Here is a 19,391-nt window from a genome sequence, read left to right as displayed (position 1 = left end):
ATCATAGCTGTATTACTTACTTTCTTCTCAATGTGTAATAATTGTAATTATTTGGTATCTGATTATAATAAAAGTAATTTGTAACTGAACATTTGACGAGTCGTTGAGTGCCCTAAAGGAATGTCCTACTCCTATCATTCGAATATTACCTAAAGGCGCAATGGATATATGGAACGTGTTAAGTATTAAATCAAATTAATAAAAAGTATCGTTAAAATTATATTCAATAAATGACATAGTTAAACACTTACAAATATTCTAACAATAAAACTTACCGCAAATCAAATCCGTGAAAAATCTTACAAAATACGTGTAAACATAACCCGCGAAAACTACCTAATTAACATTGCATTAAGTAATAAATAGTACAGGTCAGCACCTACTCACCTTTCGCATTGTCAATTATCTTCAGAGTTTAGCTAAAAGCGTATAAAGAAGGTCGAATCAGATCAAGTTAAATAAAACCGTTATTTGAGAAATTCCATTGTTATGAGCGCACTAAAATCTTACCCTGTAACGCCAATCATTGGCATTGTTTTAAATATCAACATTGTTGTTTTAGTGTATTCGCCCGGTGTTCCGATTCGCCTCGGTTTACAGTAGCTGTCGTAGCAGAATTAATCAGCAGATTTCGGAGTCGGCCGCTTAGCTTGGCTATTACGACGTTCTTGGAGCAGAGCTGACCAAGGTCAGCAGCCGTGCCGCGCGGGCACCAGCGCCCACACGATGGCTTCGGGCACGGATAGTGGATAGCGCAGCAGGGAGCGCGCGGCGCCCATCATCCTGTCAGTAATATAGATTATTCGTCAGAAACTCATTTATCGACCATCAGTTTACTAGGGAACGGACTGATATTCAATAAAATTAATAGTACCTAGGTCCGATTGGCAGACGCGCAAATCAAATCTGCAACCAAGATTCGCAATCGTTCTCCATGCAGCCAATGAAGACCAGTGGACAAAGATCCCAAAAGCAGTGACCTCTGTTTTAGGTTTAGGCAACCCTCCCATGATGATCCGGCAAGACAAAGTAACAATACTTAGGTACCTAGTTAGAGAGCGAGGCCACCACGCCAACTGCGCTGCTCGCGCGTGACGTGCTGACGTGACGCGCAGCTCGGCACCGAGGCGGGCCAGCTCCGCGCGTAGCTCGCTCACGACACCCCGCATATCGCTCGTCTCGTCCGCGGCCAATGCCACGCATGCGGCTAGTGCTGAACAATGCTCGCACAGCGCTTTTAACCACTGTATTAGCACAATAAATACAAAACAGATTTTTATTACCTCGTCAGAGGGCGAGGCCACCACGCTAGCTGCTCGCGTGTGACGCGCAGCTCTGCGTCGAGGCGGGCCAGCTCCGCGCGTAGCTCGCTCACGACGGCCCGCAGCTCGCTCGTCTCGTCCGCGGCTAACGCCACGCGCGCCGCTAGCGCTGAGCAATCGCGTACGCAACGCTCTCTACCGCTATAAATAGGACATTAAGGCGCGGTAAAAGAGAGTGGGAGTCTACCTGAATGTGCAATTGTCTAATTGGTTATGTCCTTAATATATATATATAGACCGCGAGTCAGGAACAGATTTCCACGACCAATCGCCTCATACACATAAAAAATATATAAATGTAGTCATTGCCTCCTGTTTGATACTTTGTCAGATGATAGTTTGGATGCTATTGTTAATTTAAAAAATCGTCAGCCGGTTGTATTGCGCTAGAAAGAACGCCAGCTGGTCACATGAACATGTATAAAATACGCGCCTTACCAAGTTATGTCCACAAAGTATGCTTGTTCCGTTGCGATTCTTTTTTTTATTACTTATTACTATCATAAAAAAGTCAAGCTCTGTCTTTCCAGCGCGATACATCCGGCTGACGGTTTTTAGGATTCCGTAGTCAACTAGGTCTATCTGTCTCTCTGTCCGTCTGTCCGAGGCTTTGCCCCGTGGTCGTTAGTGCTAGAAAGCTGCAATTTGGCATGGATATATAAATTAATAAAGCCGACAAAGTCGTACAATAAAATCAAATTTTTTTTTTAAGGGTTTTTTTAAGCTTCAACCCTAAGTGTGGGGTGAGGTGGGGTGAGTTGGAAAGGTCTCTCAAAACTACTAGGGGTCTTCAACAAACATAATCGCTCCGATAGAAAAAAAAATGTCTCCCCCCCCCTCTAACTTTGAAACCATAGGTCCAAAAAATAAGAAAAAAAACTTGAAAGTAGAGCCTAAGCAAGACACTAAATTAAAACCATAGCGGACAGTATGATTTTCTTCGGTCGGACGGTCTCTCCACCGCGGTACAGCCAGCATACTTACGCATACTTTGCGGACATAAATGGTAATGCGCGTATTTCTTATATGTTTCATGTAACCTGCTGGCGGTCTTTCCACCGCGATACAACTGGCTGACAGATTTTTAATTTAAAAATAGCATCTAAACTATCATCTGACACAGTATCAATCGGGAAGCGATGAGTTTTTTACATATTTATGTCATCAACCGACGGTCTTTCCACCGCGGTACAACTGGCTGACTATTTTTTTAATTCACGATAGCGTCTAAAGTATAATCTGACAAAGTATCAGACGGGAGGTACTGATAATATATGCTCCTGGCCCGCGGTCTAATAATATTGTCTTCTATCACCGAAATAGTTAATACTCATGAAATAATAGGTTATTATTTGTTTTACTAGGGATCAAAGTTGTTGTTTAACCCCTCGTGCTGATATTGATACCCGAGCAAGCGAAAGCATCCAAAAAACCACGAGCGTCGTGAGTGGATTCAAGAGTGGAATCTTGAGCGTTGCGAAGGTTTCAAGGCACGAGGGTTAAACAAACTGTCCTCCCGAGAAACTTAAGATTTTACACCACACCAGCGCGAGGAAAATAGGTACTAATGTAAAACATTATGAATCACACTTAAATGAACGTTATTAAGGTGGTTCGATTTTCATACAAAAAACAATCGCTATTTATTAATTAATTACACAATATTATTAAATAAATAGTTGCGCATCTATCTACTTTCGAATATTCATTTGCGCTAAATAATAGAAAAACTTTGTTTCATACAGAAATCATGCAATAATCAACGTTATATTTTTATAAATTTTACTCATGTGTGTGTGACAAATTTCGTGTACAAATACATTGCGGCGTTGCCACTCCATGCCAGGCTGACGCAACTAGGAACAAAATAAGTTTTGTATGGAACTTGTTTCGCAAATCTTTGCCAACGAAGAAAAATAAAACGTCAGTGCTATTTATTCTGTCAAGTTTGCATAAAGTCAACTGTCAGCCTAATTGTTTTGTTTGTTATGAAGGCTTCAATGTTTTGTTCGGGTATTTCGTGCAATTTCTTTATTATTTAGTGAAAATATCGAAAATAGTGAACCGTGATCAGAGTAAACAACGAGTTTGTTACAATGCCACCGAGAAAACGGTTTACTAAGTGTGAAATATGTGGCAAGTGAGCCACTCGAGAAAATCACGAAATAAGGGATTTTATGGCGAAATTTCCCTTGGATAAAGACCGGTACGTATTGCTTTAGATACTTTTGACCTTATTTTGGTGCAGCAGGCTTTAAACACATCGAAAATTTGATATTTTATATTATTTTTAGTTGTGAACTAGGGATGTACTAAAACTATCGATAATTGTATGTTTATTTGTATATCAGTGTAAGTAATTAAATAAAATATGTGAAATTTCCTGAGAACTTGCATGCAATATGACACAAAATTAATTCGTCGAAGATTTTCAGTGGAAAATTATCTATCATCTATGCATTAATGGTCATTATTTAACATATTTGATTTGATTTATAGATGCATATTAGCGCTAAATAATCAGTTGATCATCTCATTAGCAAATACTTGGAATATAAACTGTACATAACCAAGGCTGTATGTTTTCAGATGCAGGCAGTGAGTTAAATTTGTTGGGAACGAAGACTTGATACATCTTCCCATAAAAAAGTTACATTTATTGAAACATGTATCTGCAGCTATTTTCAAAATGATGAAAATAGTGCTTTTGATAAAAAAAAATTAAGAAAAAAAATAGTGAAGGATTTTATAATTACAATCTGAGTGTAACGAGGTATTCTAAAATAGAATGCTAGCGTAGTGAGGGATTCAAGTGTTAACGCCTATGGGTGGTATTCCACCTATGCAATTTCTTTGTCCAATGTGTATTGCGTCTCACATTTTGATTAATGACAGAGAGAGACGCAATGACATTGGACCAAGAAATTGGATAGGTGGAATACCACCCTAAGGTGGAAATATTTTTGCTACCACGTGATAAATTTACATACTGCTTTTCACATCACCTATGAGGAAATTATTATGGTACAAATAAATAAATAAATTTAATTAATGGTAATTAAATTAAATAATTTAACCTAAGAAGTATGCAAAAAGAGGAAAAAAGTGATCCCTCCTAGTAGGGGAAAAAAGAGCTACTTTGATCCTTCCTAGTGGTGAAGAACAACAAGGTGTTCTAAAAAAAATCGAGTCCACATTAAGCTCGACCACGTATTAGTCCACTCATAGAACTATCCACTATATAACATAAAACTTAAATGTGGACTCGATCCTAACTTGATTTCGAGTACAAAATTTGTAGACAAGAGTCTATATTTCAACCCTCCCCATTTTATCGATATCGATAAGAAACGCAAGCGTGTAGCGTACTACACTATTTAAATTGCTTATGTTGGTACTATGGTTCTTTGACAGTTCTTTGTCGTACATTTTGGTAATGATTTGCGAAACAAAGGGATTCCACTCGCTAGTATGGAAGTCCCGTCTCTTAAAACGTAGTGATTATATGCTCTTTGCTCCATGCATCGGCGCGACGTTGCGATGTTTGACGCGTTTTTAGCTGACTCTGTCGACACTGACACTCAGTGTGACCAGGCGTACGATAATTGTCGTACATGTACGATAATTTGGGCCCCGGTATGACGTAATGTTCCAAAGAGCATTATCGTACACTAAAGTACTATAATTTCAGCCCTTGGACGATGCCACCTTAAAAGTCTAGTAATTTGAAGCAAAATATGACACTTTCTCTCAGAAATAGGCTAAAATTAGTATCTTTTGGGTGTTCGGCTCCTTGGTGTAAGTTTAAAGTTTAAAATGTCACAATTTCCTGTATACTGTTTGAGTCTATCCCAAAAATACACAAACATAAACAGATTTTTTGCGCAATTTAGAAGAAAATTGTCTTTTTTTTATTATTAATTGGAAGTTTAAGCTTATTTTGCAAGACATTTTTAGGGGCTGCCTTTTTGATTGGCGTACGATATTTTTTTTAACGGTACAATAATATTGACACTCAAGTACGATAATTCTCTTCCGCTCACCTGGCAACACTGCTGAAACTTGACAGGACCTGGGGGCCTACCGCGAAAACCTAAATTCGCAAATTGTGGGGATCTTTCTCTTTTACTCTCACTAAGACGTAATTAGAGTGACAGAGAAAAATGCCCGAAATTGACGAATTTCGATTTTCCCGGTAGCCGCCCTGGTGCTTGAGGTACTTGATAGAAAACAAAGCTGCCGCATGTTCTGAATTGTGATTTTATGTGTTTTTGGATTAAAAATGATAGCAACGTCTAAATCAAGTTACAAAAATCATCGATATTCTGGTCCGCGAAAAACCAGGAAAAGTGTAACTGTAATTGGAGTCTACAAAAATGACCAATTCATAGAAAATATGACCTAGAAACTAGTTCACTTTTATAAAACTCAATTTTGCCCGAGATTGTACTTAGGCGAATACCTAAGGGAGCTAAGTGTATTGATCTTGAATAATTAGTTGGCTAATACATATATGACTCCAACATGATATGGACATTTACATCATAACTATTATACCTAGTTGGTTACTAAGTTCTGTTACTCGATTTCTTTCTTTCTTCCTAGCGTTGTCCCAGCATATTGCCACGGCTCAATGGAGCTTGGGGTCCGCTTTGACAACTAATCCCAAGATTTGGCGTAGGCACTAGTTTTTACGAAAGCCACTGCTATCTGACCTTCCAACCCAGAGGGTAAAACTAAGCCTTGTTGGGATTTGTCCAGTTTCCTCACGATGTTTTCCTTCACCGAAAAGCGACTGGTAAATATCAAATGATATCTGTTCTGAAGTTCTGTTACTCGATTTGCAACCTCTTTATTTCCGTTAAAACAAATGCTACCGAAAAAATAAAAAATGACATAATGTGGTGGATTTGTGAGCTATAATTATATACCACACATAACGCTTATCTCGTCGTATCTATAATGAATTGGGGCCTAAAAGAGAATCGTATTCCAATTTTTTGAAACGCTTGTATTACTTTCTATATTAACTAAAAGTTGCCTTAAAATTCAGCTTTTATACTAAAAACGGCTTTAAATATGTTAAATTAACAAAATATATTTTGAAAGATGCTTTCGCGCCCAAAACGCTCTTTGAAAATTGTGTGACGTCACAGTTTATGGTTTGACACATAACTACATACACACGTAGAAGATACGAACTGTCAACTGATATTTGTCATTTGTTGTTAATCACCTAACTGTCAACAGTGTCAATCCGAGAGTTGTGACGTCATCAGAATCTTCAATGACGTTTCGAGTTTGGTCACGTGACGTGTGCCAAAAGATATTTTAAATTCAATATTTACAAAAATATGGTCATTACAGGTCCCCTAAAAGTAGTTTAACATGTTCTTATAATCCAAAAAATTTTTTGGGATACAATTATGCCCTAATATTTGTAGATGGAAACAACCCTATTGCGTTGCACAAATGTAGGCACCCGCCAAACATGATTTTGGGTGTGTCATACTCAGGGCTAACACAGATTCATTTCTGTGAAAAAGGTGTGAAAACCGGAAACTGGAAACCGTTCTCGATCCAATAGTGAAGCCCTTAAGCCACACCCTATTTCAAAACCAGCCATGGATCTTTGAACAGGACTCAGCTCCTGCACATAAGGCAAAAACAACTCAAGCCTGGTTTCGAAGGAACAAAATTGACTTTATTGCCCACGAAGACTGGCCGTCCTCCAGCCCGGACCTTAACCCCCTGGATTATGCCATATAGCAGGTTATTGAGGAGAAAGCCTGTGCTAAACCCCACACAAATCTTAACTCCCTCAAGCGGGCCATAGTTAAGACAGTGACGGAATTAGACATGACAATCGTGCGTGCCGCTATTGATGTCTGGCCTCGTCGTTTGAGGGCCTGTGTCAAAGCCAGAGGAGGCGATTTTGAATGATATTGTCATATGTAATTCCTGATTTTGTGTACTTCATTTTAATATATACTTTATTAAACTTTCGTTTGTTTATTTTATGTAGATAAAGATTATTGAAGTAACAGAATTTAATAACCAACTAGGTAGAAAACAATGCAATACATATACACATAAATTGGATATGATGTGATCCGTTGAATGAAATTGTCAATAAATAAAATAAATAAATAATTTTCTATCTCTAGGCATTGTGTGAAACTTCTAGTTGTGTCAAAATATCGGGAAATCAATAATATAAACAAACATGGTAAATATCTCATTTCTTTTTATAATGGTTATAAATAGAAGGCCATGCAATTTTGTAACTCACTGTAATTTAATTAAATGTATCGTAAAAAAAATGTTTTAATTCTACTGTAAAATAGTACCTACTTTTTTAAAGGCTGGGCAGTAAGGGATTGCTTTAATTTTGGAACAAAACAGCGTTTTTTTTGAAAAAAATACCGGAATATCTGACTTACAAATTTGGACTTTCTTAGGTTCATTCTACTTAGACTCTTCTCCACCCTAGCATTAAAAAAAGATATCCTAAAATATCCATACCATTACGTCACATTTTAGTGTGAAAGAAATTTCAATGTAAAACTAAAATTTCAATACAAATTTTCGGGTTTTTTTAACACGAGGATTGATTGTGCTAGTGATTCTGAGTTGGAAGAACCCAAAAATATCATGATGTGTGAGAATCAGATTTTTAATATTTTTATGGAAAACGCTCATATTTCTCATAAAATAATTTATTAATAATAGGTACCTACTTGATAATACTGATAACTGTTAGAACATATAAACCAAACAGGTTTTAAACCCAATGTTCCTTAGCTGGAAGCTATTTTGTTTTGTCTGTGGTTTTTTATTTTGTCAGTTTACAAACAAATGAATACACGTATCGTTTTGCTGTCTGCGACAATATAATGTTTTACTCTATTCAATCCTGGTAGAATTCCACTCCAAACCCAATAGGTTTTGGGCCCAGGATACGCGAATAATTAGTACGTAAATAGTTTTCGGCAAAAAGTTCAAAAATTAATTCGAAAATGTCGTATGAAAATTTGCCGACGACGACCTCGTCTTCCACGTCGAGTTCCGGGATCGCAGTCAATTTTGAAAAGCTCAGTGGCATAGCTAACTATGGAAACTGGAAGTTTTTGATGCGTATGTACTTGATTCATGAAAATCTATGGGATTGCATACAGGAAGAGTCTACCGGCGTTCCCAAGGTCAGCGATGAGCGTCAACAACAGAGAACGCTTGCAAAAATATGCCTGATGGTGCAGCCGTCATCGTTTTCACATGTACGTAACGCAAAGACTGGATACGAAGCTTGGAACAATTTGAAAAATGCCTACGAAGATAAAGGGCTATGTAGAAGACTAGGACTGCTACGTACTTTATTTGGATTGAAACTAGAGCAATTTAAGGATATGGAGGCGTATCTCTTGAAGATCACTGATTTAGATCAACAACTACGAGACATAAATTCTCCATTAGATGATGATTTCCTGTCAGTAATTATGTTAAGTGGTCTACCACCAGACTATGATCCACTTATTATGGAATTGGAAAATTCTAACATTAAATTGTGCAGTGAAACAGTAAAAAGTAAATTACTACAAGAAAATTTACGACGAGACGATAAGACCGAAGAAAGTTCTATGTTTACAAACCGGGGTTCTAGTTCAAACAGTGTCAACAAACATCCATCGAAGGTTAAGTGCTTCATATGTAAGAAACCGAATCATTATGCGAAAAACTGTCCAAACAAAGCCAATAAAAGTGAGAAACGCAGTGAGAAGACTGAAAAAGCGTGGAACGGAACGTTGCTAACCGCTTTGGCAGTTGACGTTAAGTCAAACTCCTTTTACATTGACAGCGGCTCAACTTGTCATATGTCAAACGATAAAACGTTATTGCAAAATTATGTTTTGGAAACTCCGCGTTCAGTAACAGTGGCGAATAAAGAAAAGTTGCATAGTGAGGGACATGGAACCGTCGAATTGTTGTTAAAAGGACACAGTGAAACTACGAAAATAAGCGATGTTGTTTACGTGCCGGGATTGTCAACAAATCTTATTTCCGTTGGCAAGATGGTAGACAAAGGACTCGAAGTGCATTTTAAGAAGCAGAAATGCGATATTTATTGCGGCAAAGATGTAATTGCCAGTGCTACGAAGGTGAACGGCGTCTATGAACTGGACATGACGAGTCAACCGTCACATGGATACGAGCTAGCTGCGGCATGTCACTCTGAGGATTTGGGTGAGCCAGTACTTAAGGTTCTTTCAAGGGATCAAGAAGCTGCTAATCTGTGTGAAATGAAGTCATCCCAGGAGTTGTGGCATCGTAGACTTTCACATCTAAACAGACGGAGTATGGATTTACTAAAAAAAGGTATGGCTAGTGGAATTGATTACACTAATGATAAACATATTTCCTGCGTAGCATGTCTTGAAGGGAAACAAAGTCGATTACCATTCCCCAAAAGGTCTTATACCAGAGCTACTGAGAAACTTGGTCTGATTCATTCTGATTTAATGGGACCTATGCCAGTTTCATCATTCAGTGGTAGTAGATATCTCTTGACTTTCATTGATGATTATTCTAGAATGACTTTTGGATATTTTATTAAAAGTAAAGATGAAGTATTGTCTGTATTTAAAACCTTTAAGAGTTTTGTTGAGAATCAAACTGATTTGAAAATAAAAGCGATTCGTTCAGATAATGGCACTGAATATGTGAATAAACAGTTCCAGATGTTTCTGAAAGAGCACGGCATCCAGCATCAGACAACCATACCATATTGTGCAGCCCAGAATGGAGTCGCAGAACGCGCCAACCGCACGGTTATGCAGGCAGGACGCTGCATGCTGCAGGATGCTGGAATGGACCCGAGGTTCTGGGCCGAGGCATTGAATACAGCAATATACATTAAGAATAAGTCACCAAGTAAGGCGGTAAGAGGGACCACACCTGAAGAGCTATGGTCAGGTAATAAAGTCAATTTATCTAATTTGAGAGTATTTGGCTGTGTCGCCTATGCAATGATCCCTAGTGAAAAACGTAAGAAATTAGATGCAAAGAGCAAAATGTATGTATTTGTGGGATATTGCGATGGATCAAAAGGATATAGACTAATTGACCCTGAAAACCCGTCTAAATGTATTAAGTCTCGAGATGTACAGTTCTTTGAAGATAAAATGTATAAAGATATAAAACTGAATCAGCAAAATTCTACTACAGATGGCCAGTTACATTTAATTAGTGATGGCATAGATAATACTATTAGAAATGCAGATCCTTTAACTGCAGATCCTTTGTCAGCTGATCCTGTTGTGGAAGTATCTGAAGTATCTGAAACTGAACCAAGCACTTCTAGTTCCAGTTTTGTAGATGATCCTAATGATGTCACTTGGAATCCTGATATGACTACGGATCAAGGCTCTAGTGAGTATGAGGAAATGACAGACTCCGTTAATGCAGAGATTGCAATGACAGTTGCATGTCAAGGTGCTGAACCAAAGACAATTCATGAAGCGCTGTCAGGACATGATAAAGTACATTGGAAGGAAGCAATTGTGGAAGAGTACAAGTCATTTGAAAAGAACAGAGCCTGGACATTGACAACATTACCTGCTGGAAAGAAAGCTGTAAACATTTTACAGGATTTTCAAAAAGAAACTTGGATTGGAAGGTCAGTTACTTCGTTACAAAGCTAGATTAGTAGCTAAGGGATTTACCCAGGAATATGGTGTAGACTACAATGAGACCTACTCCCCTGTGGTAAGGTACTCAACCATACGTATTTTACTTGCCCTGGCAGTCAACTTAGACATGAATGTTGATCACATGGATGTGAAGACAGCCTTCCTCAATGGTGATTTAAAGGAGACTGTGTATATGGAACAGCCAGATGGGTATAAAGTCAAAGGTAAAGAAAACTACGTATTTAAACTGAACAAAGCAGTATATGGACTGAAACAGGCATCAAAGGCCTGGTATGATAAAATTGATAATGCCCTGAAGGTCCTCAAGTTCAGAAAATCACTCAGCGAGCCCTGTGTTTACATAAAATCGGATGATAGTGGTAATCTTATTATATTAGCATTATATGTTGATGACATTCTGATTTTCAGTAAAGACACACCAGAGAAGAAAAAGCTGAAGGAAGAACTAATGAGAATATTTGAAACGAAGGATCTTGGTCGTGCTACACATGTATTGGGCATGAGATTGACTCAAGATAAAAATAAAATTACTCTTGATCAGAAAAATTACATACAGAAAGTGTTAGAACAATTTAATATGGCGGACTGCAAGCCTGTGAACACACCTTTAGAGACCGGCTTGAAATTTGAAAAGGGAGACCAGACTGATCCTGACTCTAAGTTCAGAAGCCTGATTGGATGCATTATGTATTTAGCGGTGTGCACAAGACCAGATATTGCCCATGCAGCAAGCCTATTAAGCCAGTTCAACAACTGTTATTCTGAAACGCACTGGAAAGCGGCCAAGCGTGTTCTTCGATATTTAAAAGGAACTATGGATTATTCCTTGCAATATGAGAAATCAACGTTATCTGTTACAGGGTATGTAGATGCAGATTGGGCGTCTAACCCGCTGGACCGACGTTCATATACAGGTTATGTGTTCAAGATAAGCAACTCGGCTGTGTCATGGGAGAGTCGTAAGCAAAGAACCATTGCCTTATCTTCAACCGAATCAGAGTACATGGGGTTATGCGAAGGAGCGAAAGAAGCTGCATTCATAAGGACCTTTTTACATGAATGCTTAGGTAAATACTTACCCATTACTCTATACAATGATAGTCAGTCGGCGCAGAAGATTTGTGACAGCCAAATTAACCATAGTAGAAGTAAACATATAGACATTCGACATCATTATGTGCGGCAAGTCGTAAGTGATAAAATTATTAACTTAGAATACTTGTCTACTGATCAAATGCCTGCGGATGTTTTGACAAAGCTTCTAGGCAAAGACAAACATTTTAATTGTGTTTATAATCTTGGTTTAAACTGTTCGGTTTAAGGGCAGGTGTTAGAACATATAAACCAAACAGGTTTTAAACCCAATGTTCCTTAGCTGGAAGCTATTTTGTTTTGTCTGTGGTTTTTTATTTTGTCAGTTTACAAACAAATGAATACACGTATCGTTTTGCTGTCTGCGACAATATAATGTTTTACTCTATTCAATCCTGGTAGAATTCCACTCCAAACCCAAAAAAAAAATTAATGAGTCTCGAACCCACATCCTCTTGCATGTATTTCCACGTACATACCTACCGCAACGCTATTGAAGCCTACTCACGCTGTGCCAAATTGTCTACTACAAGGATCCCAGTAAGACTGTTTGAATGTGTGAGTGATACTTAGAAATAGAGTCAAGAAACATTCTGTCGACATTAAGGGGTAGTTTTTGTACAATGAAGTGTTCAATGTTTGTTGTAATAGTTCAATATTTATTTAATGAGTGCGCTAAACATAATTTACAGTATAGAAATACCAAGACTACTCCACAAAAAAATTAAAACTCAAAATTTGCAATTGTGGCGCCATCTAGTGAGGTTTAAGCTTTGGGTAACCTAATCGAACCACCTTAAATGTTTTATGTTTATCATTTTAAATCATCGTTTAAAAGTCAATTCAATTTGCCAACATGAGTAGCCCAGGAGTAGCCTCATACTCGTATGTGGTTAAAATGCAACTTTCTCAGCACTCTCATCACTTTTAGAACGACAAACAGAGCCTTTATGAGCTGTAGGGCTAAGATGGTCGTCTCTTTATCATTTGTCACCATGCCTGTCACGTTCTAACAAGTATCTAAGCGCAAAAGTGACGGGCATAGTGACAAGTGATAAAAATGGAACCATGATGCCGCCGCTGGTCTGGTGAAATTGTGTTTCTGGGATAAATTCGACAAAATATTAGGTACTTAAATAAAACTTTTTTTCAACACAAATCGTAGGATTTTACTTTGAAATTAATGTTTCTCTACATAAATAGTTTTATTTTTTTTAATAATAGTCTTCGAATTGTAAAGTTGGAAGACTATGAAAACTTAGAAATGAAAATATAGAACAGAAAAACTCGGTTCAAGATTGTTAAATTTGTTAAGCTCAAGTATACTTTCAGCAAAACCGGATGCTAATTGTTTTATTACCCTATTGTAAAAGAGCCATTAGCTATAACATTCATCGGTGCAAATAATATTTCTTCGACTATACTGTAGGTATGAACAGTGTATACTGCGTATACTCACTCCTTCTCCAACTTCAGCTGCTCGCTGGTGAGCTGCAGTAGGGCCTGCTTCTCGTTGGCCTCGCGTCGGAGCGCAGCCGCCTCAGCCTCGGCCGCCGCCAGCAGGGTCTCATGCTGCGACAAGTCTGCTTCTAGGTGAGATAGCTGGAAAGTGGAAGGACGCGAGTGTTGAAATCGTTAATTGTTATTTTGTTAATAGTAAAAGAAGCCACCTAATGAGGTTGTTCAAGGGGTAAAAAGAATATTTAGAGAAAATAGCAAGGAAATACAAATACAAATAATTTATTGAAAACAGTATAGTACAGTGGTAGACTAAGGATTAAGGATAAGGAAAAGTTTACAAATGCCTGAACTAGGAGTTCCTGTGTTTCAGGCAGAATAGGACCATATTAATTAATTTGTAATTATTCACTTAATTATAATTATAAATAGTTCACAATAAAAATCTGGTAAGGTGATAACCTTAACAAAATAACTTATTTAAGTATTCTATATCAAAGTACAGTAAGTAATCATTTTACGACTATTAGTGAGTTCTCTGTATCATCGTATGTCATTTTTTGAAGGGTGCGTCGTAGAGTATTCTTACAACCAGCATAGCTAAGTGGGTATAAATCTAGTTTCTAGTAGTTAGTGGAAAAGCTTCAATGTAGTTAGATTAAATCTGTAGTGGTAATGTTTTAAGCTACTGAATGTTTTTCTTGCGGTGATGACGTGCAAATCTTTATTTCTCTCAGCAAGTTGTTTGCCTATTGTGCCTTTACCTCCGCTACGCTAAAGAATCCACTTTGAACCTCCTCCTTCCTCGCGTTGTCCCGGAATTTTTACCACGGCTCATGGGAGCCTGGGCAACTTGACAGCTTATCCCGAGAATTGGCGTAGGCACTAGTTTTTACGAAAGCGACTGCCAACTGACCTTCCAACCCAGAGGGTAAACTGGGCCTTATTGGGATTAGTCCGGTTTCCTCACGATGTTTTCCTTCGCCGAAAAGGGACTGGTAAATATCAAATGATATTTCGTACATAAGTTCCGAAAAACTCATTGGTTATGAGCCGGGGTTTGACCCCGCGTACCAAAACCAACGCTTGCTCAGCTTTCGCTTCCGTAGATCGTAATAGCAAACAACAACTTTACATCTTTACACCAATAAATTTGTACCTAAGTATCTAGAAAGATATTCAAAAGGTGAAATCACAAGCGTTAAGAAGGTTAAAGTCTGGAGCATTACGCTTATTTTGAATAATAAGTAATTATTCTTTTTATCGGTGAGGGGAATGAAAGTAGTAATAATGTAATTCGTTAACCCGAGTGTAAGCTCGATCATGCTTAAGAGCCTGCCTCTGCGCTGGCAGTGCGTTCCATCAACGACAGTGCGTGTTCGCTCACCGCTTCCGCGGGTCGGAGGAGCCTAGTTGTAGAGATGAAATAGTACATTACGATACAAGTGCGAAAAATAGGAAATTCGAAACGAGTGGCGATAAATTAAAACACGACCGAAGGGAGTATTTTAAATCGACACGAGTTGCGAATTACCTATTCGCACATGTATCGTACAACGTTTTACAGTACATATGGCCCTTTAAATGTTCGACACAGTAACGTAATATGCTACTTCTCGCACTAGTGCTATAAAGTAGCCCCATATGTACTGTAAATTTACTTTTCGTCACTAACCCGCGTGTAGGCTCGATCTCGCTGTGAGCGTGCCTCTGCGCTGGCAGCGCGTTCCAACGACAGTGCGTGCTCGCTCACTGCTGCCGCGGCTCGGACGCCTTCCACCTCGTTGCGGCAGTTTCGCCATCCTGTGAAAATTGCCATCAATTTACTTGCAATGTTCAGTCAGGTACAGAAGTAAGAGAAAGCGGTGGTGTACGCTGCAGCCAGACAGATGGAGCAATACGAAAACTTACAAATACCAGGCCTTTCGATCTTAGATACATATGTTCTATACTATACTTTTAAAGTGAACCCGATATCGCGTCGGTGAGATGCGAGATAATTTTTCTGTTGATCACATCGATGGGAATTAAAGGGTCACCTAATAAGATACAAGCGTGTATATGTGCAAACCATTCACAAAACTTCGACAACATACTTAACAAAACAAAACATCACGGCTGAAATAGAAATTTATAGGTTACGAGTGATACCCAGGGCGATTCAAGCTTCTTCATTATACACTCACCGATGCTCATCTCCGACGCTCTATCTTCGGCGTTACTCAAGTCTCTTTCCAAAGCGTTCTTCTCCTGAAAAATACATGTATTGACCATTTTCAGAGAAATTGATGATTAGCATTGAAATAAGGATTTTCAATCTCGTACTAGTATTACATATTTATAGGTTTTTGGCACACTTTGAGGCCACGCACACGATCAACATCAACACGTTATGTAATTGTTTGGCATTTGGAAATTAGTGATCATATCTGAAAATCATGTTCAACCGCTAAATTCAAGTTTAACCGCAGGGTTTTTTCAAGATATTTGGCTTAAATATCGTGCACTTCAGTAAGATTCACTCATTTGTTAATTCGTTACTCCCATGACTGTTTGTTGGTAAAAAATAGCAAAGTCACATCTTGAACTTAAATTACATCCCAAGTAAAATAAAAGCATTGTAAAAAAAGGTAGCTCAAAGTGGTTCGTGTAATATTACACACGGCTGCTATGTCGCCAGTTCCTTTTTTCTTTGATTTTGGTTGGACAAGCTACCCCGCGTGTCTGTGTCGTTGACTTACTTTCTCTAAAACGCTTCTTTCCGCCTCTTTATCCCTTAGAAGCTGTTTGAGTCGCTCAAGCTCGCGCATAGCGAGACGGACCTTGCCATTGTCAGAGTCAAGGAGGCTCTTTAATGCGTGCACTTGGATACGTAGACGTTCGGAACACGAAATCTGAAATCGGTGGATAAATTAGCAAGTGTGTTTAAACGGTATAAAATCTAGCCGGTTTCTCTTGCAATATAATGTTATATCTGTCCGTGGCATCGCAGTACTCAAACAGTTGAACAGATTCAGATGTTAATTCTTTGATATGTAGAAATAAGTACAACGGGAACCAAATGATTAGATCTAAATTGTTAAGCACATGTTTATTGAAAATTGACATATTCCTTCAAAATTCTGTTTTACTAGGAACAAACCTGGAATTCTAGCGTCTTGCGAAGGCACCGGACTTCGTCGCGCCGCCGTCGCCACGCGCAAACCAGCATGAAGCGCCCGATCTTAGCCGCGGCCTGCTCCTCTGCTCCCCCTAGGGGATGCTTTGAGATCTCTTTGCTAGTGCTGTAAAAAAACGACTATTGAAGGGAAGTAAGGAACACAAGGTTGAGTTGTGAACTTTTTGACTTTCGTACAGTCCCCGTAATCCGTAATATATAAACTCTAAACGTGTAAATACTTCTGTGATATCACTAAATCCTAACATAGCTGTTACTTAAATAGGTACCTGAGTATTATAAATACACATCTGATCCCGGAAAGGCACCCTAATTGTACGTAACCCTTCCTAAATTATAAATACTAGCACGCAAAGTTAGCGCTATGTACCTACGGAACGGAAGCCCTAATTTGTAGGGGGAACAGACAAGCGAAACAAAAGTGAAATCTAAGCCTTTTGTCCGGGTCTGCCTAAAACGTAGTCTGACTAATTCGCGTAATGCCTAGACCAACCGAGAAATAGTCGCACTGAGACTTAGGCCTAATGAGTTTTAGTCCAAATGCGAATCTGGTACAAGAAGACTTAGGCCTCTTGCATTATTGTCCAAAAGCCAATCTGGCACAGTGAGACTTACACTTATGTATTTACCCCCTTATTCATAAACGTGTACTAAAGTTACGATGCCTACTGATGATTTCAAATGAAGTTTTGCCATAACGCGAATTAGTCAGACTACGTTTTAGGCAGACCCGGACAAAAGGATTTTGTAGACGTAACCATTACTAATGACGACATTCACGACTATATCAAATGAAGCCTTTCTAAATACCTCTCTCGCTTTATCCTCTTCGTAGGCGTCAAGTCCTCCATAGAGACTGCTTTGGGTCCAATTTTGACCGGTCTAACGGGCGTAGAGCGAAGCTCCTCGAGGCAGCTGCGGATACGCGCCAGGTTGGGGCTCTGGCGCTGGCAGCGGGTCGTGAACTTGTTCACCGGGACCGAAAACAGTTTGTTCTTGTGCAGAGCGCGTTGGTGACGTCTACAATAGAATATAGTCTTTGATTTTTTTACAAAGGTACACGTAACCTAGTGTTTTGTTTAGGTAGGTATATACGTTGTGGCGAGGTATTATAAATGGTTTTTTTCATCGGTTGTCTTAAATAAACCGGTAAAGGTCTTAAAGAAAACATGCTAAATTAACACCGGCTTGCCCAACAGAATATTTTGATGTTGGAATGTTTGTTTTGGTGTTGTTCTAACGTTTGTTGTACCTACGTTGATTTCTTCAAGTTGCATGCACTTATCAATTGCTATTCTATTATCAAGGATATTCTAGTATTAGTACTACTGACATATGTCATGCCTACTTAATTCATTATAACAAGTTTATTTATTAAGATTTATTATAATCATGCGAAGTGTGCGGCTAAGTAGGTTTGCACCTTTACAGTGATATAAAATTGAAATATTTATCTCAAAAATGAAAAATCCTAAAGCTAACCACTTACGCAGGCGGTGTGGTTTGCATGGTGCTCCGCTCTCTGGACAATTCTCGCTCGGAAATGTCCCCGGCACCCGACCGGCTAACCGGGGCAGGCGTCTCCAGCTTAGGACTCTGCATTACGACACACTAAAGTTTCAGAGTCACGCAGTTCTAATATTTCGTAAAACAGTAAATTATTTGCAGTATTTTTTAATGTTATGAGTAAAAATTCGCAGGCAGCCTGTAGCAAAAAGTAATTTTGATTTATGTCTATTGACAAAATGACGGGTTAGCTACGTGATTTAAATTGCTGTTTTTAAAATTGGAATTGTTTTCTTTTTTTGTTTCTCCAGGAAGGTTCGCTTAGCTAAATCCCAATAAGGTTTTCTCTTTGGAGCTGTATTAAGATAATGGTCATGGTATGTATTATAAATAAAACAACGGTTTTATATAGCGGAGAGCTATGAACGATCACATTTATTCTTGTAACGGTTAGACGGAAGTGACATACATGTCAAAGACAAAACCATATGCAACAAAGAGCATATAATCACTACGTTTTAAGAGACGGGACTTCCATACTAGCGAGTGGAATCCCTTTGTTTCGCAAATCATTACCAAAATGTACGACAAAGAACTGTCAAAGAACCATAGTACCAACATAAGCAATTTAAATAGTGTAGTACGCTACACGCTTGCGTTTCTTATCGATATCGATAAAATGGGGAGGGTTGAAATATAGACTCTTGTCTACAAATTTTGTACTCGAAATCAAGTTAGGATCGAGTCCACATTTAAGTTTTATGTTATATAGTGGATAGTTCTATGAGTGGACTAATACGTGGTCGAGCTTAATGTGGACTCGATTTTTTTTAGAACACCTTGTTGTTCTTCACCACTAGGAAGGATCAAAGTAGCTCTTTTTTCCCCTACTAGGAGGGATCACTTTTTTCCTCTTTTTGCATACTTCTTAGGTTAAATTATTTAATTTAATTACCATTAATTAAATTTATTTATTTATTTGTACCATAATAATTTCCTCATAGGTGATGTGAAAAGCAGTATGTAAATTTATCACGTGGTAGCAAAAATATTTCCACCTTAGGGTGGTATTCCACCTATCCAATTTCTTGGTCCAATGTCATTGCGTCTCTCTCTGTCATTAATCAA

At 38.5% G+C, this 19,391-nt stretch overlaps 1 protein-coding gene across 2 annotated transcripts; it reads right to left on the bottom strand.

Annotated features, from left to right (window-relative positions):
* Positions 1-206: 206 nt before the first annotated feature.
* LOC133534533 (ELKS/Rab6-interacting/CAST family member 1-like) lies at positions 207-18,494 on the bottom strand. 2 transcript variants are annotated; one of them, XR_009802049.1, is made up of 10 exons: positions 18,247-18,494; positions 17,568-17,777; positions 16,722-16,863; positions 16,321-16,473; positions 15,766-15,829; positions 15,255-15,382; positions 13,581-13,723; positions 1,284-1,463; positions 511-783; positions 207-419 (listed from the first exon to the last, which is right to left on the bottom strand). XR_009802049.1 is itself a non-coding variant. In XM_061873698.1 (9 exons), the coding sequence occupies exons 1-9, from the start codon at positions 18,357-18,359 to the stop codon at positions 690-692; spliced, it is 1,227 nt and encodes a 408-aa protein (XP_061729682.1). In that variant the 5' UTR covers positions 18,360-18,494; the 3' UTR covers positions 207-689. The 2 variants fall into 2 exon arrangements, 1 of the variants encoding a protein (XP_061729682.1); XM_061873698.1 differs by having other exon boundaries at positions 207-783.
* Positions 18,495-19,391: the final 897 nt, after the last annotated feature.

This window comes from Cydia pomonella, chromosome 2, assembly GCF_033807575.1.
Source record: "Cydia pomonella isolate Wapato2018A chromosome 2, ilCydPomo1, whole genome shotgun sequence".
Lineage (NCBI taxonomy): Eukaryota > Metazoa > Arthropoda > Insecta > Lepidoptera > Tortricidae > Cydia > Cydia pomonella.
This window is presented reverse-complemented; position numbering and strand designations above follow the sequence as displayed.